This window comes from Chanos chanos, chromosome 3 (genome assembly GCF_902362185.1).
Source record: "Chanos chanos chromosome 3, fChaCha1.1, whole genome shotgun sequence".
NCBI lineage: Eukaryota > Metazoa > Chordata > Actinopteri > Gonorynchiformes > Chanidae > Chanos > Chanos chanos.
Window position 1 is genome coordinate 10,923,859 of NC_044497.1, and position 25,167 is coordinate 10,949,025.

Consider the following 25,167-nt stretch of genomic DNA (forward strand, 5'->3'; position numbering starts at 1 on the left):
TGCAGTTAAATATCAAGTTCAATATTGCTAACGGTCAGCCGACCATGATCTCTGATACTAAGAGCTGAGAGATAGAGACCACACAGTGGGTTGCCTGAGAGCCTCATCTAATGACTGTCATTACCTTCTGCATACATCTTTCTGCTTCATTTAAGCCATTGTGAACGGGGGGATCTATCATAGAACTCCACTGCAAGCTTGTGGTCCATTTGATTTATTCCGATTACCATTCCACATCTTTGCACCGTAGTCATAAAGGCACCTTGAACCTTTTTAATTAAGAAACTGTAATTTAAAACTTAATCCATTCTTAATGTGGGGCATCCATTATCAGCCTCATTTTTGCGACTATGCCTGCGCAAGGATCACTTTTCTGGAAGCCATTTCTCAATGCAGATGAGAGCATGCAAATCGCCAGGGTAAACAAAGGTTCCTGAAGGATGATGCTTAAGCAAAAAAAAAAAAAAAAAAAATCTCGAAGAAACACACAGGGCGTTCTCCATCACAGGCAAGGTTAAATTTGATCAAACTGTTTTTGTTGAATCTTACATTTTCCATCATTAATCATGTGGGAGATCTGTGTTTGAGATGACGAGTCTACGGACACCTCATGAGATTTTTCCATTTCCACTCTCAGGCACCGTGTACAAATTATGGGTCAATCAATAGGTATTTTATACTTGTACAAACAATGTCAAGTACACAGCATTATAGCATTTTGTTTTTCAAAGACAAAGAGATGTCAAGCACTTTATTTTGTTAGAACAAAAATTTAAAAATTGGCATTTGAAACCTCCATTTTACATCATATTTGTCGAGTGAAACTTGATGAGTAAAATTCGTCATATTCGTCATTATAAATTACAGGATGAAATGTCCACACCCACTGAGTCACAGGGCATAATAATTGCTTAAAATCTTGGGAGATCTATTAAACTCCATTCTGCAATTAACAGGACTATAACCCACCATGGATATTTATATGACTACAATATGAGGGTTGTTTTGGTTTTTTTCCTTTTTTTTTCTTAGAAAGCCTGCGACATCTGGGGCTAAATGATTAGACTCTTATTTATTCAAATTAATCACTCTCCATTACCCTTTTGACGTGCAAGGCTATAATGTTATGAGTCATAGCTGTGAAGTGCCCTTATGCAAAATCAGTGACTTCCTGATCCCACTGATGTGTTTAGTACACGCAAATGACGGTGAACCTGCTGCATGCAATAAGATATGAGACAGAAAACAGTGCGTGACTTGTTAAAATGAAGAGTATGAGGGGAAAGGGGAGGAATGAACACCATCAGAAAACTGAACGGTTATGGTTTATACTGAGCTTCCCCATTACCTCTCTATTGACATATCTAGGCTCACACGATAGGACTGCATAGGTTTGTAGTAATTATGTCTCTTTCCCAAAGAACTCATCTTTTGAGAATGTAACATGACAACATAGACAAGCAAAGGTTTTAAATACCAAAAGTAGTCCTTACAAAAATACTCGGGCAACTTCAGAAACAGCACCATAGTTTTTCCCCTCTTAAATAACACATCTAAGAATGTGGCACATAAAGAGCTTGTTTGTGTAATCACCAAACTTGCAATAACAGTGGATTATCTGGTAGCTCTTGTAGAACAGGTGAGTTCTATTCATTTGATTCAATCAGTACAGAGTCACGATTGGTTCTAAAAATCTCCTTAAAACCTGATTTAAATCCAAGACCAGAAATGCTTGGTCTCCATAAAATCGTTACTACATAACGTGTTTCCATATTAAAAAAAAAAAGAGAGAGAGAACTAAAAGAGAAACACAGGAGATGTTTCTCCGTTTGGCAGTTCTGACAGTATATTTTCCCACACAGTATGTCACGATCTCTTTTGCTTAGTTCATGTTTACTTGGCAGGCTCAGTTTGAATCTGAGCAGGCTGGCTGAAGCAGACCCTGCTGTCAAGTTCTGGTACACACAGTACGTGGAAAAATTTTGCTTTTTCCTTAGCGTCTTCGAACCCTAAGAAAATGTTATGCAACCAATTAAATGTAGAGAACAAATATTCTCATCTACGACCAAATATAATTTACTGGTTGTTGTGTAACTGTTTCTACCTAAAAGGATGTCACTAAGGATCATTGTTACTGCCTCAGTAATAACCACCTAAACTATCAGAGCAATGTAAAAAATTGCATCTGTTAATGTGGAGCAGCAAAAAAACCCGTCATGTGTCTGATGTGCATTGTGTGTGTGTGTGTGTGTGTGTGTGTGTGTGCGTGTGTGTATGTATATGTGTATCAGTGTGTGTACACAGATCAAGCCCATATGTCCTGCAGGTAACGCTTTTCTTCCCGCAAATCTGCCACGGTCTTCATAGACTCCAGTTTATCCATCTGTAGCTCTGTCCCTATGATTTCCACCAGAGCATCATTCACATCTTTAGCCATGTTCTTCGCATCACTGCAAAGCAAGTCAATCAAGTCTGTGTTCACATACAAGCTTGATAAGGCATACGAAATACTGAAACCACACATTCTCAACTCTTCATATGCTGAGGTACATTTATGTAAATTCTTCACATTCTGGGGTATGCTTTTAAGAACTGGAATGGGTGCTGTGACTGGCACCAAAAAGGTTCTGGTTGGGAGGAAGACAGATTTAGCAAGTCATCCGTTTCTTCAATATCTGGCATTAGGAGAATTAAACTTCACTCACCCACAGACGTAAAAGTAGCCCTTCTCTTTGAGGAGGATGTTGGCGATGTGCTTGGAATGGAGGAGTAGGTTATGCTGGACATATCTGGGGCTGGGCTCTGACTCCTCTGACACATCCCGAGAGAAGCACACTTTCAGATGGGTCAGAATTCCTTTCCCAACAAACCTCTCCAGCTCCTCTCTGGAACAGCGATACAAAAGAGGACATTGTGAAATTGGTAAATATAACATACCATTGCCATGTTACTCGACAGGGTTTGATATAATCACGCTGACTAATCTGTCAGTGTCAACAGGTGGAAGTTATGTTCTTTCAGATTTTGAATGGTAATATTGTACAATTTTAAACCACTACAGTCCAGCTTTATACTATTTCAACCTCAACTCCTCTACCACCAATTAATATACACATGTTGCCGCTACAACATTTATCAAGTGTTTTGAGCAAGTGGTTTCACATGAGCAAATCAGTATCAGTATGAGGCTTAGATTTTACCGGAACCCGTAGAATGTTCCTGATGTTACATTCTGCTAAAAATCCATTTCTACATTCAGTAATTTGATAGCTGAAGCCCTGCGGGTTCTGAGAAACACGCAGGTGTGGTGCAATTTACTGAAATTTTAAGATTACTGTTTATTTTTGGACTGAGCCAGCCACATTTTCAAAGCAGCCTCCTCTTTAGCTTGCCTAAGCGCGTTAATGAAAAGAAAATCTGTAGTATATTTTCCAGACCCTGATGTTTTTTAGAAGGAACTAGTCATCAAGTTGTCCCTCCAGTCAGTCAAAGAAATTCTCTGAACAACAAAGTAATCAATCAAGCCCTGACACTAAGAGCAAAACTGGTGAGAGTTAACACAATGCTTCAGCAACGAACGGAGCTCAGAGGGGAAGAGGGACACAAAGGAGTCTTAAAAATACATTAGCTTATTGCCATTTGGTTGAGGCAGACTTTAAACGTCATAACTTGAATTCTGATATAGATATAGAAAATAGAGGTAAATACCTGAAGCAGTTTCTCCAGGCTACCACATATTGCATATTGTCACTTCAGAGCTCGGGAAATTGTTTGTCTTCAGTCACATTTAATGGAAGCAGCTGGCAAAACTTTAAGAAAGGGCAAAACCTCTCTCAAATTTTTTTAATATTAGAAAAATGGAAAATATAGATTCAATAAACAAGACATGGCTCCCGGCTAGCGCATCTTTTTACAATCAATTGCCGAGTTTTTTCCGTTTCTCAGCTCTCTGAGCGAAGGGCTTGCTGCCAGAGCTCAGCACTCAAGTGTCCGTATTTTCATTAAAGACCTTGAGGAGAATGACCCTTCCCGGTTCGCTTAAGCACTCGGGACTTTGGAGGCTGCCACTCTGAGCCTCCATTTAGGACAGAGAAAAACAGACAAAGATGAAGCCCAACTACACCAACTCCGTACGCAGGAGAAGTTTTCCTATTCTAGCATATTCTCTCAGATCTGTTCCCTCATTCTTTCAGGTCAGGAGTGCCTTAACATAGACTGAAATACTGGCTGATTACTGAGAAAACAGACCACGTGAGCCACAGTTCTGTCAAAATCATTACTGTCGACCTTCCGTTCTTTAGCAATCTAAATCTATAAAAACAGTTGAAAAGAAAGAAAACTGAAAAGCAGCAGGCGAGCAGTTCTGAATGTCAGGATGCATGAAGTTGACTGTGTGTTAGATTGATTTCGCCCCTTTAACACAGATGCTAAGTGCTAGAGTTGATTAGGACTTATTGCACAAAGCTCGCTTCCTTTAGGCAAACTGTCGGCAAAGCCTTCTGCCCACATCTCATCACGGATTACACAGAGAATTTTTTTGTGTGTGTGAACATCAAAAGGCCAAGTTTGTTTAGATTTCTATTCATAGTTCTTATGCTGAAGATATTCTTAGTCAGGCAGCCTTTTCAGAGCAAAGGAAGCAAAAAGCCATGTAGAATATATGGTATTAATTAACTTAACCCACACAGAGTAAATGAATCAATTAAACAAAATCTATACTGAAGACAAGGGATAGCAAATACAATATTGCAAACACTGGTTAGGTTAAAGGAACATGAAGATCTCTGAACAGGGCTTCTCACTTTTTGTTGAATTGAGTGGCTACACATTTCTTTCGACAGTGAACAACTGTACATTTCTTGCCACAGTGGACATGCAGCTAAGCGCTTGCCTTTTAGCCCTCCACGGCATTTATGACTTGTGGTGTCATTTCATGTGAGAAGCGTAATGTTGTGTTGTGTACAGCATGACATCTGTATTGTACAAACCAGCCGTGGTGTTATTACTCAGGTCTAGCACAATGAGTTATGGCTCTGTGCCTATGAGACTATTAGAGCCCAACCATCTTCCACAATGCCTTGTTTCATACGGCATTCATTGAATTCACTAGTGGGAAGCACTTTAGTTTCATTGCTTTCTCAACCATAACTCAAGGACAATGCAACAGGACCTCGATGCTGATCAGTTCCAGGAACTCCACATGCCACTTGTATGACTTAACCAGACTGAGCTTCTCCAGACTTTACCATCATTACAGGAGGAAAAGTAGGGGTTACAAAGGTTCGGTGTAATCAGGTTACACATGTGTCCCGGGAGAAACTGTATGTCAGTGGCATCTACCTACCTGAAAAGAAACTCTCGGTCTTTATGACGGCAGCCGAAGAAAAGCCAGGTCTCTCCAAAGGCAGCCTCCTGGTTTTCTTCCAACTCCTTCTCTCTGCAAAGTTAAAACCGTGTGTTTCAATCGATATTCATTTACAGAGAGATGCATCCAGTGTTCCCGTCTTGGACCTCCAAAAGAAAAATGCTAGTCACTTAAAGCCATCTGGCCAAATTAAAATCTAGGTCTAAACTCTGAAACCAAAAACAGAAAAAAAAAATTACAAACTGCTACCTTGCAATACCCACTACTACAGTTGCTTGGTTCCAGTTATCTAAGCTTTTCAAACATAATTTGTCAGACATGCATCATCCATGTTGCAAACCAATAACTTTTAACTTTCAACATGATATTGCAATGAGAGACACTTTGTAACCTGCTGAATCCTCAATGGAACACCAGCAACAATCAGCGTATTCACTATACAGGGCTGACATACACGTACATGTGCTAGACATTTTTCAGTGCTACCAAACTGAAACTGCCCAGAGGGACATGACTTCTTTAAGCGTGATTCTTCTGGTGAGTCTGGCAGGGCTCCCAGAATGCTTTTGACTCCAGTGGCATAACCGCAGTGGGAGCTATCAGCACACAAACAGCTGCCCTGACGTGACATCGTCTCACAGATAAGAGAAGTGTTCTGGTACCTTTACAATCACAACAGTCAGGTGACCCTCTAAACACACTACAATGGCTCCACAATCTCTTCTCCACCAAGAGATAATGATGGAGAAACCATTGTGGAGAAAGAGATGTTGCAGACAAGTCCTCTTGTGTAACATCCATCTGGAACACAGTGACTGTTTTACAGAGTAACCTCCTCAGTGTTATCTGGATGAACAGTAAATAAATAGACCCGCGATTAAACAGCGTTAACCTTCCATCCACTGTATTTCATTACAAAATGCCCCAAGTCATATTATTATGAATGAGAATCTAAATATGCATTAAAATGCATTAAGTTCTAATATAACACTCAAATGCATGCATAGCTTGCATAGCCTAATTACAATTAGAATGGGTATAAGCCACACCACGTCTGAAATTACCACAGGGGGAATAACACACAGGCCTTCTCTTAAAGCATCCACAATCTGCTCTTTCTATTCTTCTTCATCCTTTGGTGGCCAATAAGATCAAAAGCCACGAAGTTTACCTGGCTACAACAGCAGTGGTTTACTCAACATAAGTGTTTACAAAATTCCACAAACATTCCCCACTCTCAAGTCTAAATTCTATAAATACTCAAAGGTTAGTTTACACAGCCTCCTCTGTAACACACCAGGATGTTCGGTTGACCTTGCAGACAGTTTGTTGATCCAGTCCCTCTCACGCAATAACCAGATTCATCCCGTCACAAAACACTGAGTAATTAACATGTTGTAATTAGCCCTCCTCTTGGTTGCAGAAGAAGCAGATATATTATCAGTAGATTGATCCAAACAGTGACACCAACTTGATCTAAACTAAGTAGGTTGCTGTGGAATTGTTGTTGGACACAGAAATTACCCGAAGCAATACTATTAGCATCTGGGATCTGAGAATCCAATCTGGAAATGGCCTTCAATAAAGTAGGTTTAGTGGGCTTTATGCTGCCCCTAAGGAATCAATAGCAATATGGAAAAACCTGGATTCCTTTTAGTAACACTATGTAGTCCACATCAACTCCGTCCTGCATACAAATTACGGCTGCTGCAAAACAGCACAATGTGAGCTTCCAAAAATTACAACCGCGAATACTGATCCAGCTCAGCCTGCATGAGAGCTACCGCCACACAATGCATCGCAGCACCTTTTCAGACAAAGGGTAAAAGAGTCACTGGGCACACATGCAAGCCCATATTCTGACAATATCCAATCACGCTGCCTCTTTACCTAGCTCCTCAGACCATGCACGTTTTCATTAAGAAAACCATCTTCTATGCATGGAATCCGTGATAAAAGGGCAACGCATTAACATAGGCAGCCTAGACCGTTAAATACCATAGCCCGCACACGCACGAACACACACACACACATAGAGAACCAAGGAACATTGGACACATTGATGATTAGGACTAGCTACTTCATTGACCTGTGTCAACGACACTAACATGAAACTCTTGTTGAGGAGGTAAAGACATTGTCAATATTTGTCCTGAGACCTCTACACGCTACTTTCAGAGTTGCAATCAGCAATCTGTGAGCCTTTCCTCTCTACCACAGACTGATTCTCACTGACAATAACTGCATAGTCAAGTCTGACCTTTTGTGTACTTTCTCCCCAGTTTCCTCAGCTACTGAGAGGAACAATGCATTTTCAACAGCCTGGTGACAGCCATTGATTCACTGAGGGGGAAATCGAAGAGTTCCATGCTGTTTGTTGCTAAAAAGGATGCTCTTGGCTTTGTGACCCAACCAGCTACCTGCTGACAAAATGGCGATTGTTATCTTTTATCAAAGCATGGCATCAAAGGTAGTCGCGTTTTTTTTCTAAAGACACAAGTTAAGATCTGTCCAAAACCTCCCAGTGACAACTCTTTACAATTTCACAGCACAATACAGACAAGGCAAGGAAAACAGCAGGTGCCATACTAAATCCCTTCTGTTGTTTCTTTTTTCCATTTTAGAGGCTCTTTTCTATAGAATGCTATTGAGCCTTTAAGTTACAAGCAGGTAAACAGAAATCATCACTGTCAGTTGGACCGTAACCATCTTTTCAGTAGCCACATAACCAAGATAAAGAGAAGGTCTTTATTCATAGGATCTGTGTATAAACCTCTCTCATTGTATGAATATAAATTGTGATTATTACAATTCGCGGTTCCACGTTCCTTGGTGCGACAGCTTCAGCCCAGACACAGGTTCAAGCCCTGGTCCAAGAACGACGATACGGATCTGGCTGAGTCAACCGGAACCGTGACACATCGGAGCCACACATCAGAACTGCGCCACGACCTTGACAATTTGGAAGGCGACACGGCACGCGACTGTGTAAAGGCGTCAACGTCGGCCATTCATCAACGACGTCACATCTCACAGGTGCAGCCCCCCCACTCCAGGGCAGGCTGTCCGTATTCCGCCCAAGACATTCATCAAACACATTCACCTCCGACACAAGCGCCCCCCCCCCCCGTGATTACTACCGCAGCCTCCCCGTCACCTCTCTATCAGCCGACAACTATCAACCAAACGGACGAGCGGAGACAACGCAGACAGCTTCATTCCACTCCGAATACGCCTCACAGGCTTACAGTATGAATCACACGCTCACGCCTGACAGGCTTCAGAGAGCCGCCTTTACAAGCACCTACAGCGTTTGTGTCCCGCTTCCTCCTGGCACCAAGAGTCTTCAGAAAGCACTGCCAGTTTTTCACTAATAATGTGGGAGGGACAAGTCGATAGCGCATTTACGCCTCTCCCGCTAACGTTGTCTTTGATTTATGCACATCTTCCAGAGATGTTTTTTAGACTTTCTTTTTCGCATAAAGTCAATATCTTCTCCCCATTTGATCTGTTACTATTCATCCTAATACACTGCAATAAAAGATTAAAAAAAAATAAATACTTCCTCCAAAGTGTAACATGTTTGTATGAATCATCATTCAAACTGTGGCAATGACAACAGTATTTACAACTCTGTCAGCCAGGTGGGAACATTTCAAGGGCTTTTTAATTGATTATGCAAATGAATGTGACAGATTTGTTTTGCCCGTACCTTATAATAAACAGTCGCTGCTGTATTCAATTATTAGCTAGCCAAGAGAGAGACATGGTTTTCCACTTGATGCGTTACTCTCTCAGCGAAGTGAGGCACTCAAGGTTTATCAACGCGCTCCAATGCGGGATGGCAGTGAGCAAGTACAGCAGGGCTATAAATACTCCTGTAAGACCGTACCTTTGTTGAAGGAAGCCGATGAAGGGTGCTACCCCAGTCCCTGGTCCGACCATCACTACGGGCAGGGAGTTGTCAGAGGGCAGGCGGAATGAGCTGCCGGGACGGAGCCTCACGTTGACCTACGATGACACTGAGGATAAGACAGAGCCCACCGCCTTGATGAATGAGCATGAATGGACTTACTGCAGGACTACGGAGCTACTCGGAGCTATTGTGAGGTTAATTGACTTGTGAGGTTAATTGACTGTTTGATTGATGGCTTGACCCTACAGACTGTCCCTGTCTGGAACAACCATCCCAACATATGCATTGCCTGTTTTATTTCTGATCTATTTATCCTTTTCAAAGGTTAAAAAAAAAGAAAAGAAAAGAAAAGAAAAGAAAAGAAAAGAGGTTGTTGCCAAAATGTTATTAGAATGTCAGTAGATGTTTACATTGGAAAGTTGACTGTGCTACTTCTAGATGGATGGATGTTCAGTGCCCATGTACAGCATATTTTCTGAAAGGCTTCTGCTGCCTCTGGTCTACCATTGCTAACCTTTGGAAGAGACAGTGGAGCAGAGCTCTCTGTTGGGGCTTGTGTCTTCCCATAGGGCTGTAGGATTGGGGACACAAGGTCAGCTAGCCAGCCTGTACACAATCCTCTCCTCTCTGGGTGCTCAGGACACGCCGGGAACTCCACGATATTGAACACAAAGTGCAGTTTACCAGGCTGGTATAGGCTAGAACTGGAAAAACCAAGAGTAACGTGAAAGGACGGAAAAGTTGTTCAAGTCTCCGTATTCTGTTTGCATCAAGCCTATGGGGACCCCTATTGACCAAAAACAAGAATATTTCAGCGTACTTTGCCTCCTGCAACTATCTGTACTCCACTAGCATCATTATACTCTGTCACGGGCTTCACTCCAAGCAGTGTACTACTTACTGACCAAGGACATGCTCGGAAAACAAATGAGAGTGTCAGATAGTTTTGATAGCCGCATCCTTTCCCATCACACTGTTCACTTCACTCTGATGTAAATTGATGGTTTTTGATCAAGGCAGAGTCAATGTCACTTTAAATTAGACTGTGTTTAGAAGAGGATTTCCTTACACAATATGTTGTCAAATGCCAGATAAAATATGTTACAAAAGAAAAAAAATGTTCATCAAAAATGACAAAGAAATATAGGGCTTTGAAAGAAGTTTTTCTTTTGTTTTGTTTTTTTACCTTGCAGCTGAATAAGACCTCGGCTGGAGTTTTGGCAAATGTTCTGCGGAAAGATTAAAACAAAAGTTTGCAGATGGTAATGTAGAACAGCGGCCGTGTGCATACGCACTGTTATTAATCTTATTTAAGACATATTTATGTCTTACACATCACCACCCACCACAGTGTTGTACTGCAAGACAAGTCTTATTTCCGGCTATTCTATTTTTTTTTTTTTTTTTAGAGAGAGGAGGGGGCAGGTTATGTAAGGACAAAAGCCCTGTTCCATTTTTCCAGGCTCTGTTTATAGGTTAGTCTTACTTTTGCAGACATTTTGTATTCATGGAATCAGAAATACCATCGTTTTAAATCCCCCAGCGTCCACATGTCGGGGCCAGTGTAATGGAGACTGCTTTTACCTGAATGTCAGAACTAAAGGTGCCCTCTTTACACTGTTATTCTAGAATCTAGTATTTGTCATACTAATGTTGCCAGATCCAGACGCTATATGGGTACCACCGCAAAATAATTAATAAGTGAATAAAGACAAGATTGAAGTACTGAACTATTTGAAGAATGAAGTGTAACTGTAATTGAGCCTCAGTATTCTCATTTGTCAACATTTAATGTGTCAACTGCATAAACACGCTGTTCAAGATTTACTAGCGTGAACAAAGTGTACCAGATTTAGTTTCATCAATCAAAGGTTACAATGCCCCATTTCCCCCAATCGACTGAGATGATGAATTAATTTAAAATCCTTACCATATGTGAAAGTGGAAAGTACTCAACAACATCAATTTATCTGAAACCTGAACAGCTGCCATTGATGCTAAACGAATCCATTAACATGGCACATGGTGTTTGTGGAAAACTTCACTGAGCCACACTTGGCTAGATTTCTTAAGACTGAACGGGAACAAACCTATCATTATTATATTTACAGAGACGACAAGCTGAACTATTTTAATGCCACTTCTATTTAAATCTGAATCAAAGCTTTGAAAGTACCAAACTACGGCGAGCGCGACAATAACAATGTTTGGATGAGAACGGCAAATTATCTCTTATTTGTTCTCAATGTCGTTGCTGTTATAACTCATTAATGAATATTTTGATTGATTTAGGGGTAGCTGGCCCGACGATGCGTAAACAAGAAAGCCGAGGAACGGGCTAGGGCTCATTTGCTCTCTGGTTGTCCAGGCATCATTCACGTTAGCATAACCTGCAATACCAGAGCTGTCGAAGCTATAACAGCTGTTCTATAAACTGCTTTCGGAAGCAGATCCCCCATTTGGTGCGAACATCCTGATAATCAATTTTGCCGTGGTTCACAGATTTCTGCAGCTAAGGTATGCGGTCGACCAAAAATAACTTTGACATTGGATGTATCCTAAACACAGCTCGAGGAGGTGAGTATACCTACATAAGGACATAAGCAAAATTTCATGACAAAATAAGACAGGTCTGCACTTTAGGTGACATTTTGACTGATGGGTTTAAGTTCATACTAATATATTTCATATACATAATTTCAATATACTCTTGACTAAAACAAATGATTCAGTAATGACTGTTTGATTACTTTGCCATAACAGCGATGAAATTTGGAATCTCACGTCGCTGATATTTTACTGCCCCTTGGTGGTGAAAAATATACTGCACAAAGGAAACTCCATTGGAGATCAAACCCATAGAAGGGTCTTGAGTGTATTTAGCTGAGCCCGAGTGATTGGAAAGAGAACAATCGCTGACCTATGAGGAGGCTGAGCGGGGGGGAGCAGGACGGGAAGGCTCGGAGAAGGTCAAGAATGCAGACGTTGGGGTCTCTCACAAATCTGTTGTAATCTGCAGAGCCCTGTTTGCTACACAGCTCTTGCAACCTGCGTTTTTCATCACCCTTCTCGGTGTGTTCCACCAAAGCTCGGATAAAAGCCTGACATTTGAAAAGCAAGACAGAGAGAGAACGAGAGAGAGAGAGAGAGAGAGAGAGAGAGAGAGAGAGAGTTAGAGAGAGAGAGAGAGAGAGAAAGCATAAAAAAGAGATTGCTCTTCGTGAGTTTGAGCTCGGTGCCTTATGAACTTTGTATTCAAACAGGTTTGTGGCTTTCCTGAGGTTGCGAGACACAAAACTACAGCTACCTTCTTTGGAACACTCCTTATCTCCAAACACCAGGTCAGAACGTGCTGCAGCACGCTCTTCTCTGAGATATAAGCGGGAATCTGTGCAGCTGTTTGGAAAAAAAAAGGAAAAAAAAAGAAGCAACTTTTCAGCTCGCTGTGATACCGATTTACTTTAACGTCCTTCATATTTTGTCAGTTTGTCCCACGTCCTGGGTCTGTGACTCAACACAATGTTCCAAACTTTTTTTTTTTGAATAATTAAGTTCATCAGACAGCGGAGGACAGAGAACGATGACACTGAGGATGACTTCAAAGGTCTGCGTACCTTTCTTTTTGGTATCTTTATGCAGCTGAAGCTCAACACAGCAATTCCTTTGCTCTGTTAACTTCAGTCTCTGGAGAAGTTCCTCAACCTCACTTGGGCTGTTTGGGCAAAGCACATCAAAGGAGTCCCCAGGCTGGTACACAAAGTGCTGGTCCTGCAAAAAAAAAAAAAAAAAAAACAACAAAAAAAAAAAAGTCGCAAAGTTACAAATGATGAATGATTTGTAACTTCATGGCCTAGTCTTACATTTTAAAAGACACAGTCTTTAAACAGCTTGAACATCAGTTATGTCAAGTAAGCAGGATGCAGACTCTGTTGTCTGTTCTCCGAGTGATTCCTCTGTCTCAATAGAGTAAAGTACTTACTGAGATGTCTAGCTCCAGCAGGATGGCTGTTTTCACTGCATCCCCGCGAGTTAGCTGAACTGCTTTTGAAATTGGCACTTCTTGGAAAGCTTCTTTAATACATGAGGTACTGTCCTGGGAAAACAAGGACTACTTTCAACATGTCACTTCAATCGCAATATAAAAATATTTCCACTGCTTGCAATATTAATGATGTTAAACTCTTTTGTTATACCTAACCATCCATTTGAACTACTTTAAGATAGTTGAGATCATTTAGATCATTTTAATTGACCTCAGGATTGACTACCTGTTCTACTGGAGCATCCACAAGGCACACATTGAGATATGGAGGGGGCAACGCCGGAACACTGAGAGCGGATTCTGAGAGTGGGGGCAGAGATCGCATGAGAGAAGCCTCCAGAGGAGCAGTTGTTGCACCCACTGCTTTTAACTCTGTCTCTGCCCTCTCAGATGCAGAACTTGCCACTTGTTTTGAGGTTTGAGAATCAGATTCACGAAGTTTCATGAGATGGAGATTAACTTCCAACCCCGTCGACTCTGCGTTTTCCTGAGCAGCAGACTCCACATTACTGCTTTGCGCGCTCTCTGGAGATGCAAAGCCCTGCTGGTTTGACTGGGCCATCTCGGCTAACGCTTCTCTTATAGCTTCCCAGAGTCCCTCAATCCACGGCTCAACCACTATTTCAAGTCTGAAAAAAAAAGAAAAAGAAAAGAAACACCACAAAGTGGTAATTGCACAGAAGCTTGCAAAACTGGAAGTTTCACATGATAACAAACAGAACGTGGCCTTACCCTACACCGTCATCAGCATGCCCCGTGGCATAAAAACGCTTTGCACCAAGTTCCTGTAGACGACGATCGATAGTCTTGCCACCGTTGCAAAAGTTTTGATAATTTGTGTCTCCTAGGGCTGAATGAAACGGAACACGTTCAAGACCATAAACCATTGAAATAGCAGGGCCACAGCACGTAAGCCAAACCAGTTGCTTACCTAATAATGCATAGTGCAGATGAGCATAGTGATCACGTGACAGAGACTTATTCTTAATCTTCTGCACAAACTTTAGAGCTGTGTCTGGAGGTTCACCATCCCCAGTTGTGGAGACAACAAAAACTACAGGGTTAGTTTCTTTCTCCAAGTTATACTAAAAAACAAAAAACAAGGGCAATATGTTATACAGCATCAATGGGTAACAGTGACAATGTGTCATAAACTACACTGAAGACAGCAGATCTCTAAAATAACAAGGGGGATTACCTTGTCCGCTTGGCTCAAACAGCTGATATCTGCGACAAATCCATGTTCTTTTGCTTGCTCCAAGATCTCCTCGGCAATTGATTGAGCTTGACCGCGCTGCGACCCGTAGAGAATTAAGAACCGAGATGTCACTTCACTCGGCATGACAGTACTGAAAAAGAGTTACATCTTTACAGCGACACTTGTAGAAAACTTGGGTGACAAGAAAGCAAACGGTGCACCATGATTCCAAGCCGTATCAGTAATGTTTAGTATATTTGGATGGGTCTTCTAAGGTAATCAAAGTAGGCCAAAGTTGGATCGAACGGTTTTGTAAGTCGACATTGTTTAATGAGTTACTTCTTGTGAAATCATGGACCACAAAACTACCATCTTAATCAATTAAACTTACTCCAGGTTATCTGAGCTCACGCCATGAATGTGAAAACTGTAACCCTTAACTGCAGATTTGTAAACTACCTGACCTTACCTTAAAAGTCTACCTGGCACACAGTACGGTCTACGCTGCGAAACATAACGAGAGATAACTCTAAAACAGATCACAACCATACAATCTCCATTGACAGGATATTGCGTAGAAGGAAGCTGTGTTCCACATGCTGTACGTAGTACGTGATTTCAAAATCGTTAGTCTCGTTCTATTGCACAGTCAGAAAGAGTACTTTGGCATACAGATCTACTGTGTGCGCCGCTGTCTACTCAAATACACCCCCTACGGTCCCAACACGTGGAGGTAAAATACATAGCTCCTGTCAATAGAGGGCATCCACATCCTCTTATTTGAATGATGTAATTCCAGAATTGTTGTGCTTTTCTTGGTCAATCAAACGCTAAATTTAATTTTAATGGCTAAGAGGTCTCGGATCATCTTGACAAGTTTCTCTGATCATATGAAGATCATGGTGGGAAATGCGAAGGAATTCTTCCCCTAATTTCCTCTGATCAAATGACATTCGATAGATTGGGGGGGCGGGGGACGGGGGGTTGCCTGTAAGAACTGTGATTCGTATTGTACACTGCTAATAGGAACGGTCAGACTGAGATATTAAAAACAAGAAACGTGTGGAACATTTCAATGTGCTTTCTTAGTCGTAATTACTATTCTCACATTCAGCCAAAAGGTACCTAACTTGATACTGAAAAATCAACAAATATGTTTTATCTGTCAGAATACACCTTCCAGTCGAACTTAGGAAGCGATTAAGTGTGCCATGTTTTACAGTTGATGCATATGATTCAACGTTCACTAAAAACAGTAAACCATAAAACCATATTTGAACGAATAATGTCTCTTGAGAATACATTGTGAAAAAATCAGCAAACCATAAAAAGGGTGTTCGTAGGCTGCCGTTCACCAAGTCTTTGGGGTCAACCTAATAAACACTGAACATAGAATAATTTTAAATGTGGGTCCGTGGGTCCGTTTACTCAATTGCTATGGGTAACTGTCTTGGGTTTCTGGAGTGTGCACGTTTGTATCCACGCGAGACTGGAATAAACCATTTATCTCTGCGTTAAATGTAGCTTTTATTAACGTTTTAAATGTGCAATTTTATAACGTCTCTATTATTTTCAGACGAATTAATATATATTATTATAATATATTCTATACTTTGGCGCAGAATTAAATCATTAATGATAAATAACACTATGCGCTGACAATACTTGGTTGAGCCCGTCCCGCCCCGAGACTCTTCCAGAACTCGCCGGCAGATCCCCGAGGCCAGGTGGACTGCTTAAGATTCCTAAAAACATCATTTTAATTAATTTAAAGTTGGTGGTTGTGTTGTAGCGATCGCAGTAAAGATGTCCACGTTGGGGACTCTGGCCTTTGATGAGTATGGGCGTCCTTTCATCATTATCAAGGACCAAGACAAGAAAACTCGTCTCTCAGGCCTTGACGCTCTTAAGGTATAATGACAGACTGCATTAGCTTTTCCACGCAGCTGACTAGCTTGCGTTATATTTAGCGTTTCAGTGCTTCGCAAAACTTTGCTAAAATTTTGTGCGATGTCTCTCAACACATTTCACTTGCCTCCTCTTATTGTATGCTCAGACGGGGTAATGCATCGCTGCATATGCATATGAAAGTATAGTTACCAAGCTCTAGCATCATTGTTAGCGGATGCTAAAAGTGGCTAGCAGATTACCCATGTGCTTCTCATAAGGGATAAGGATGCTCCAGTACGTCGTTATAGCTAGCTAGCTAACGGTCTTCCTTTGCTTTGTAAGTATATTGTAAGGTAGCTAGGCTACTTTGGTGGAGTCGTATAATAGTATTATAGCATTAAGTAATTTTAACAAGGTTTAATTTGTTGTAGAGTTCAGTTCAAGATTTGAGCTATTGTACGGGGTGGGGCATACTTTTGTCGTAAATTAACAAAGTGTAATCGGATGCATTATATATACGTATGGGCACTCGTCCAGACGCACTTACAAGAATCTAAGTGATCCACAACGCCTTAGTTCAACACAAGCATTTTTAAAAAGTGTTTTTTTGTTTTGTTTTTCTTTCTCTCTTTTTTCAGTCACACATCATGGCTGCCAAGGCAGTTGCCAGCACCCTGAAGACATCTCTGGGCCCAAACGGTAAAAACACGATTCCACATACATGTCTCTAATTAACTGTGTAGAAGTAATAATGTGTAGATGTTTCATTTTGCCTTGTTTTTAATTTGAAGGACTCGACAAAATGATGGTTGACAAGGATGGTGAGGTGACAGTCACCAATGATGGTGCAACAATTCTCAGCATGATGGATGTGGATCATCAGATTGCCAAACTCATGGTTGAGCTCTCCAAGTCTCAAGACGATGAAATTGGAGATGGGACTACTGGTGTTGTTGGTAAAACATTTTTTGGATATTATTTATTTGGGGGTTTTTTTTTGTTTGTTTGTTTGTTTTTTGGATTTTGCTTTCCCTAGTATGAGTGTGTGCTCATTTATGTATAGCATGTTATAATTTGCCCTAGACTGACCTTTTATTATTATTTCAATCTGGCATATTGGAGTAATGCAGTTAGTAAACAGTGCCTTTGAGCATTTTCAATGTCTCATCAGCCTGACTTTTGTTCATTCGTATCTATAATTGGTAATATCCAGTTCACAGTACAAACTACTTGATTTGTTGCGTTCTTCCTCAGTTCTTGCTGGAGCTCTCCTGGAACAGGCTGAGCAGCTGCTTGATCGTGGCATTCACCCTATCAGAATTGCCGACGGCTACGACCAAGCAGCGCGGATCGCCGTCGAACGCCTGGACAAGATCAGCGACAGCTTCTTGGTTGACCCCAACAACACAGAACCACTAATCCAGACAGCCATGACCACACTCGGATCAAAAGTGTAAGACTGAGATGTCTCACCCCTGAGACACGAGAGGGTTTTCGAATTGAATATGTTTTGCGTAGCCGTAATAGTAGTTTGATTTAGTTTAAAACAAAGCGCTGCATTGCTGCCCGTCTCTTAGGATCAACCGCTGCCACAGACAGATGGCAGAGATCGCGGTCAGCGCGATCCTGACCGTGGCCGACATGGAGAGGAAGGACGTGGACTTCGAGCTCATTAAGATGGAGGGAAAGGTCGGCGGGAAACTGGAGGACACCCAGCTCATCAAAGGAGTGATTGTCGACAAAGAGTTCAGCCACCCTCAGATGCCTAAGGTGTGTTTTATGTTTTTTGGGTAAAGTAAATTTTTTTGTGTGTGTGGTGTGTCCAGGCCTACTGCTGGCCATTTGGGTACCTTAAGTGTTTTCACCTTCCCCCCCCCCCCCCCCCCCTTAAAGAAACAAAAATACTTGGAGGTGCCCTCTCATTTAAACTACAAATATATTTTCATTATCTGTGCTGCAAATAAGAAAACCAGAACCATACGATAACAGTATATACTGCACTGTAGAATGGACTATAGAACAGGCAAAAAAGACACATGCACACAAATATGTGAAAGTGCAGTTTTCGCTCAATTAAACTGAAGACTTATATTTTCTTTATCAACGTTACCATTATTGTTAAAATAAATATCAATAAATACTACAACAAAAACAGAACTGTACAATTAGTCACATGTAACAGAAGAAAAGTCACAAGTTCGTGGGCTTGTGGAATGAGTCTCTCGGTTTTCTATTGGCTGCCAGGTTTGTAATGAAAATCCCCTCACATGCTATAGCTAATGTGTGTCACAGGCTCTTTACAAAACTGTATGAGCACAAATAAACACAGAGAGTCGAAATATCTCCCTGGTTATCGCTCCGTAAAAATGAAGAAAAGATATTTACATTGTGTGTCTGTCAGGTTTGGAATGAAAACCCCCACACATGCCAGAGCAAATGTGCGTCAGAGTAAATCATAAAACTGTCTGCACAAAAAACTAAATGGATAATACAAATATTTCTTTGATTGTCACTCCATTTAATTTCATGAAAGAAGATTTTTGCGTTTTGTGTTCAAGAGTAGAGTACAAAAGCAGACTTTTTTTTTCTAGATTTGTCAATACAAGCCAGGGACATTTAACTCAGAAACGCTCCGTGCGCGCACTGGCTGTTCTGGCGGACTTTCAAATTTAGTCACTTCATTTGCTTTTGGCTGTTAGGTTGCCAAGCAACGACAGCCTCAAGTAATTTTTTTTTTTTTGCATTTATTCAGCGGACTTCCGATTTGTGCATTTTTTTTGTGTAATTAATGTATTTTGTTAGTTTATGTTTGCACACTAATGTTTTGGTGGCCCCTCCGGCACTCGGCGCCCTACGCACAGTGTGTTCTGCGCGTGTACGTAGCGGGGGCCCTGTGTGTGTGTGTGTGTCTGTGTGTCCTGCAGGGTTTTATATTGTACTGTGTTTCTTCTGCAGGTGCTCAAAGACACCAAAATCGCAATCCTCACTTGCCCATTTGAGCCCCCCAAGCCCAAGACCAAGCATAAGCTTGATGTGACCTCTGTGGAGGACTACAAAGCTCTGCAGAAGTATGAGAGGGAAAAGTTTGAGGAAATGATCAGACAGGTCAGTTGGGTTGTTTGCTTGTTTTGTTTTGTTGTTATTGTTGTTTTGTTTTGGGGTTTTTTTTGTTGTTTTTTTTACAAAAAAAGACAAGCTTTTTCCCCTTCTCCCACTGTATGTTGTAAGTGACTGTGCAGTTCCTGCAAATCACAAGGTCTCTTGTGAGCATCAGGGAACTGAAACTTACCCTAAATATGAAAACCGAGGAACCGTCGTGAATGTATTGTGCCTGATGTAGGCATCTGTCTTTTCTAAATGATACATTTGTTGGGCACAAACCTTTGCATAAGAGAGAGGCTTTAGCACTTGTTGTTTAAATGTGGCTCACATGAACATAATATATAAGGACAGAAGGTGGCAGTGTAACTTAATTCTACATCAGATGTCACCAGAAATCTGTCCCTGTCACCTAGCATGGTTCGTGCGCAAAGCTGAAATTTTCAGCTGGAGCAGATAACTTTCTCAGGTAGTCCCTGCATCCTGCCACGCTGTGTACAAACTGATTTCAAGAGGCAAAATAGTCAGATAACTTCAATGTACGATACACAGGCCATGTTACCCTGGCACTGTTGTCTTCTACTCTTTTAAATGACAAGCAGGACAAGTATATTGAGTGTGATTGAGATGTTTTTATGTGAGAGAGCATGTTAGAATACTGCTTTTATAATAACCCTCTCTGTAAATAAGACCTGGGAGTTCTCATTAGTACACGTGGATGGTTAACTGTAGTGAGAAGGGTCACACAGATGTGTAATGTAATGTACATATGAATATGCTAGAGACGGAACCATTTCATGCTTGAGTTAGTCTTTTCACTGCTACAGCAATGAAAAACGTATGAACGTTTTGATCTTTTTACCTAACATATACAAACAGTTTTGTCGATAATGTTGTTTTTCCATTCATCTGCGACAGGTCAAAGAAAATGGAGCCAACCTCGCTATTTGCCAGTGGGGTTTCGATGATGAAGCCAACCACTTGCTGCTGCAGAATAACCTTCCTGCTGTGCGCTGGGTCGGCGGGCCAGAAATCGAGGTGAGCGACATGCGCCTCTTATCCCGTGAACAATCTCTCGATTATTGAAGTTGAACTGTTAGTGATATGAGTAGCTGCGTCCTCTTGTAGGCGTCTTCATTGACTATTTAATTGAATCAGGATTTTGTGATTAGATCCTTTGAAAACAGAAAAAAGGAATATTTTAAATGGTCAATCATTAGAGTGTATTCTTCAAGATTTATCCTGTCAGATCTGTTTTCAAACAAGTTATTTGAGGATGTATTTTATGGTAAATGTTTTTTTGTTTGTTTGTTTTAAAGCTCATTGCAATTGCAACCGGTGGACGTATCGTCCCCCGATTTTGTGAGCTTACCCCTGAGAAGCTTGGCACTGCAGGACTGGTGAAGGAGATCAGCTTTGGGACCACTAAAGACAGAATGCTCGTCATCGAGGAATGCAAGAACTCCAGAGCCGTAACCATATTCATCCGCGGTGGCAATAAGATGGTACGAGCATCAAGCGACACATTTTTTGTTTAGTTTCAACATTTTCGCAAAATTCTGGATTCGTTACATTTTAGAAATGGTGAACTATGATATTTAGATTGTGTCGTCAAAGAGCATATGTACATAGCATAGGTCAGACACCGTTTTGTTTGTTTGTTTGTTTTTTCAATAGTGTTAATGCTGTTTTGTGTTTGTTGAACCTCACTAGATTATTGAGGAGGCTAAACGTGCCCTTCATGACGCTTTGTGCGTTATCCGAAACTTGGTGAGGGACAACCGCGTCGTGTACGGAGGTGGCGCCTCGGAGATTGCGTGTGCCCTGGCAGTGAACGAGGCGGCTGATAAGGTGCGTGACACACTTTACTATCTACAATTAATAACTGTTCTCATGACATCTTGAGCTTATATACTATGACTTACATTTTTTTTTTAAGTCACTCTCATTATACTTTGAGCTTACATAGCGTGACTTGCATTTTTTTTTTTGTTTAAGTCACAGCCCATGTTCAGTTATGGGTGTGTTAATGTTTTTTCTGTAGTGTCCCTCTTTGGAGCAGTACGCCATGCGGGCGTTTGCCGACGCTCTCGAAGTCATTCCCATGGCGCTGGCGGAGAACAGTGGTTTAAATCCCATTCAGACTATGACAGAGGTCAGAGCCCAGCAAGTAAGGGAAAGCAATTCAGCCCTTGGAATCGACTGCCTACGCCTATCTACAAATGGTATGTGCTCATTTATGTAGGTGTGGGAGTTGGCTGACATCTGTCAGTGAAGTGTATTAATGCTTTATTTACTCAGTGCATTCTAGGTTTTTTTTTTTTATTACTCAGTTTGCAGTTACCAATGATAGTGATAAAGCGGCACAATATGTTGGTGTTATATATGCTTACACAGAAAGGAGCCAAAGTTCAATCAAATGAATGATCTTATTGGGGTTTTTTTTTATTAAGTTTAAAAAAGACGTTCACAAATTTTCACAACGGAATTTTCATAGTTCATTAAATCATTAGATCATCAAAATGATGCAATCCCATTTTATGCACCTGCATGCTCTTTGTATAGAAATTCATAATTCATTTTACTCTGTTTTTTTTCAACCACAGACATGAAGAAGCAACATGTGATCGAGACCCTCATTGGAAAGAAACAGCAGATTTCTCTTGCTACTCAAGTGGTGAAGATGATTCTGAAAATAGATGACATCAGAAACCCAGGGGAAGCTGAGGATTGATATACGTAGCTGTGTTAAGTAAATGGTCTTGAACGTGCCGGGTGGAAAAATGTCGAAAACCTTCTGGCAGTAATTTATCATTTGATACGCCACCATAACTGTCGTGTTGCTTCATCAATAAACTGTTGATATGACACATGCGTGTGGTTTCTGTGTTTCAATCAATCCTTGTATTCTCCATTAATGTTTTGTTAGCTTATTGACGGGAGTGGTGTCTAAAATCTTTTTTTATCTCTAATTTGATGAACCATTACATTCCACTACAGTAGTATTTAGAGTATATGATTGTCAGAGGAGCATGCATCTTAGCTGTCTGGCATGTTGTAGTAATTAAAATAAAGTCTCACATATTGGCAGGTATTGTTCACTATAATTCCACATTTGACAGATTCTGATTCAGTTAAGAGTGCCTTTCATAAGAAAACGATGATGTTCTCTTTGTACTTTTACACATACTTGTTCAACCAATTCAACATGTCTTTTCTAGCCTCATCGATGAAGGGTTTGTCTTTGGGATTTATGTCTTCCCTTTTGCGGTGAACAAATCCATGAGTTTGACCAGGGAAAATCTTCACCTGAAAGTCAACGGGGCACTTCTCCTTGAGGTTTTTCTCAAGTGCAGTCACCTAAGTACAAGAGAAGGGTATATTTAGGTATAAATGGTCACGTGTAATATAAAACCTGCTTTGACTTTCAGAAGAACAAGAACTGAAGGCATCCAGGCACTGTCTTGTATGTCTTAGCGTTTACAGGATGTACCAAAATGACCCCAGTTGGCGTCATGGCAACACTACAGGAAGCGTCTGGAGATTCAGTGATTGATGTGTAGATCTCATATTTGCAAAGCATACTTGCCAGTATGGCTGGTTGCTGCTCTTAATAATTTATTCATTCGTTTAAAGAGACACTAACCTGGTCAAGTGGAATGTAATCATCATTTTCTGCAAAGATGAAGAGTGTCGGGAATTTCAGCCCATACCTGTCGTCTCCCTCTCGAACAATACCTGAAATTTAAGATGACAAGATTGTTCTCAAGCATTTTACAGCTATGCACAAAATGTTTCATAAAACAGTGTAAGATATTTTGTCATTCTTGGCTTTTGACTGAAACTTAAACTTTTGAAATTGACCTTCAATTTATTTATTGGCATTGACTTAAACATTTCACCAAATCAACGCTACCGTAGTTCGAGACTCCTCCTTTGATTTCTGGGTAGTGAAGAGAAAGGTAGTGTGTGGCCAATCCTCCCCAGCAAAAGCCCACCACACCAATTCTCTCCACACCACACTTCTCCTTCAGATACTTCAGGACCACATCCACTTCCCTGTTAACGAATGAGGATTCAATGAATTTTTCCCCCCATTGACTTAAAGCAATAACAGGAAAGAAATCTGAAATGAAATCGGCTAAAACATTTTGAGATGTCTTAAAATCGGTTATTACTTGTTTATAGCTTTGGGGCTTCTTGTTTCCAGCCATGCTGGGAATTTGGCCCAGTCTTCTTTGGGGTCCCAGGGCGCCTTCCCCAAAAAGAAGTCCGGACAAACAGCGCTAATAATTAAGTATAAATAATTAGTGACAAAGCATGTAACTGAGATGGTGTTCAAAATGTTGTCAGAGCGTTAATAGGAAATTCCTGCAATTCTGAGAAATTTTGAAATGAGGTAACTTACATGTATCCATGGGAGGCTAGAACTTCAGCCATGAATCTTGTGTTGGACAGTTGCCAGCCAAAGATGTCCTGAATCACTAGAATGGCTTTCTTGGATGGTGCCGTCGGCTTTACAAGGTAGGCTTTAACATGCTCGATTTGAACTTCTTGTCCAAGTCCCTTATATTCAATCTTGTCTCCTAGGTCGCATGGGCAAGGTCTTGCTTCATTTGCCATTTTGAAATTCTTTCAGAAATTCTGTTAATCAAGACAAGTGAAGACAAACAGTTCATAATTTTGCTTACTGTAAAATTGGTCACCATACTGAAGTTTCAATAACCATAATTTAACTTTTATACATCGGACTTATGAACAGTCAAACGTGACCAGAGCCTTGGCGTTGAAATGATAAATGAAACGCCTGGTGCAGCCTTATTTCTTTATCTCCAAAAAACCCTTAAAAACCCGTACAAGAAGTTATGATTCGACCCCTTACCAATCTCTTACATAACCTTAGTACTCAGAGCCGATTTGATATTATGTAGGTAAAGTCAACGGAGCAAACACTAACGTTAACCAGGGAGTTTCTTGGTCATGCATAGTGGCGCGGTGCATATTTCCCTCACTTGGGATTCATGCAAGATTTGTTAAATATTGAAGGCTGCGACGTACAACGTACCTGATTTTTTACTGAAGATGGTAGCTTCAGCAGCGGACTTACGACACACTAGAACTTCGATCGTAGAGCACAGAATTGTGAAAAACTGTTTCGAAGGTCTCTTTAAAGCGACTGACCGTCAAAAAAGTGGGTGTGCTTTTGGGAGGGATTATATGTTCATCGTGACTTTGCAATTCAATACAAGTTTAATTCTAGAATCAAATATAAAACAGGAAGCTCGTATTTATGTCAATAAAGCAGGTAACTCCTGCCCCATTTAATTCGCCTACAAGCATACGACAGCACTACGGTATATGTTTATATTACGAAAGCAGCAGGTTATTGTGAACATGTCGATTACATGTCGATTGTCATTTTATAACGTTATTTGACTATTTAAAAAACAGTTTCTGAACGAAAAGGCACCGCTGGGATTCGAACCCAGGATCTCCTGTTTACTAGACAGGCGCTTTAACCAACTAAGCCACGGCGCCGGATGGTGACAAGCTAGAAATTAATGCATTTGGTGTAAGCCCCATTGTCCAACCTACGTGTCGCAGTTATTTGTCGTGGTTTCTGTCATCACTTTACTGACCGACATAGAACCTACCGA

At 41.0% G+C, this 25,167-nt stretch overlaps 3 protein-coding genes and 1 non-coding gene across 6 annotated transcripts; 1 reads left to right on the forward strand and 3 right to left on the reverse strand.

Moving 5' to 3' along the window:
- Positions 1 to 728: 728 nt before the first annotated feature.
- Positions 729 to 15,074, reverse strand: mtrr (5-methyltetrahydrofolate-homocysteine methyltransferase reductase). 2 transcript variants are annotated; one of them, XM_030769404.1, is made up of 15 exons: positions 14,991 to 15,074; positions 14,522 to 14,672; positions 14,255 to 14,408; positions 14,056 to 14,173; positions 13,550 to 13,952; positions 13,261 to 13,374; positions 12,896 to 13,049; positions 12,589 to 12,677; positions 12,202 to 12,382; positions 10,468 to 10,510; positions 9,796 to 9,985; positions 9,258 to 9,376; positions 5,345 to 5,437; positions 2,706 to 2,885; positions 729 to 2,450 (listed from the first exon to the last, which is right to left on the reverse strand). In XM_030769404.1, exons 1-15 carry the CDS (start codon positions 15,068 to 15,070, stop codon positions 2,306 to 2,308), a joined length of 2,214 nt encoding a protein of 737 aa, XP_030625264.1. In that variant the 5' UTR covers positions 15,071 to 15,074; the 3' UTR covers positions 729 to 2,305. The 2 variants fall into 2 exon arrangements, with proteins under 2 accessions (XP_030625264.1, XP_030625265.1); XM_030769405.1 differs by lacking the exon at positions 14,991 to 15,074 and adding an exon at positions 14,913 to 14,927.
- A 1,147-nt stretch (positions 15,075 to 16,221) lies between these two features.
- On the forward strand, positions 16,222 to 22,383 carry cct5 (chaperonin containing TCP1, subunit 5 (epsilon)). 2 transcript variants are annotated; one of them, XM_030767143.1, is made up of 11 exons: positions 16,222 to 16,432; positions 17,050 to 17,110; positions 17,203 to 17,367; positions 17,666 to 17,864; positions 17,989 to 18,181; positions 19,367 to 19,516; positions 20,429 to 20,548; positions 20,830 to 21,015; positions 21,224 to 21,361; positions 21,555 to 21,735; positions 22,117 to 22,383. In XM_030767143.1, the coding sequence occupies exons 1-11, from the start codon at positions 16,328 to 16,330 to the stop codon at positions 22,242 to 22,244; spliced, it is 1,626 nt and encodes a 541-aa protein (XP_030623003.1). In that variant the 5' UTR covers positions 16,222 to 16,327; the 3' UTR covers positions 22,245 to 22,383. The 2 variants fall into 2 exon arrangements, with proteins under 2 accessions (XP_030623003.1, XP_030623004.1); XM_030767144.1 differs by lacking the exon at positions 17,203 to 17,367.
- Positions 21,931 to 24,676, reverse strand: cmbl (carboxymethylenebutenolidase homolog (Pseudomonas)). The gene is made up of 6 exons (XM_030767145.1): positions 24,576 to 24,676; positions 23,919 to 24,154; positions 23,689 to 23,796; positions 23,427 to 23,569; positions 23,157 to 23,248; positions 21,931 to 22,870 (listed from the first exon to the last, which is right to left on the reverse strand). Exons 2-6 carry the CDS (start codon positions 24,131 to 24,133, stop codon positions 22,691 to 22,693), a joined length of 738 nt encoding a protein of 245 aa, XP_030623005.1. The 5' UTR covers positions 24,134 to 24,154; positions 24,576 to 24,676; the 3' UTR covers positions 21,931 to 22,690.
- Positions 24,677 to 24,974: 298 nt separating this feature from the next.
- trnat-agu (transfer RNA threonine (anticodon AGU)) lies at positions 24,975 to 25,048 on the reverse strand. The gene has a single exon. It is a non-coding gene; the product is annotated as a tRNA-Thr (tRNA).
- Between the last annotated feature and the right edge of the window lie 119 nt (positions 25,049 to 25,167).

Coding starts and splice junctions, on each gene's coding strand:
- cct5 (XM_030767143.1), top strand. CDS start 16,328: ATGTCCACGTTGGGGACTCTGGCCTTTGATGAGTATGGGCGTCCTTTC. Junction 20,549..20,829: donor TCGGCGGGCCAGAAATCGAG/GTGAGCGACATG, acceptor TTTGTTTTAAAG/CTCATTGCAATTGCAACCGG. Junction 21,016..21,223: donor TCCGCGGTGGCAATAAGATG/GTACGAGCATCA, acceptor GAACCTCACTAG/ATTATTGAGGAGGCTAAACG.
- mtrr (XM_030769404.1), bottom strand. CDS start 15,070: ATGGTTGTGATCTGTTTTAGAGTTATCTCTCGTTATGTTTCGCAGCGT. Junction 13,953..14,055: donor CATGCTGATGACGGTGTAGG/GTAAGGCCACGT, acceptor TTTTTTTTTCAG/ACTTGAAATAGTGGTTGAGC. Junction 2,451..2,705: donor GGCTACTTTTACGTCTGTGG/GTGAGTGAAGTT, acceptor CTTGCTTTGCAG/TGATGCGAAGAACATGGCTA.
- cmbl (XM_030767145.1), bottom strand. CDS start 24,133: ATGGCAAATGAAGCAAGACCTTGCCCATGCGACCTAGGAGACAAGATT. Junction 23,797..23,918: donor CTAGCCTCCCATGGATACAT/GTAAGTTACCTC, acceptor CTTAATTATTAG/CGCTGTTTGTCCGGACTTCT. Junction 22,871..23,156: donor ATTACATTCCACTTGACCAG/GTTAGTGTCTCT, acceptor TCTTGTACTTAG/GTGACTGCACTTGAGAAAAA.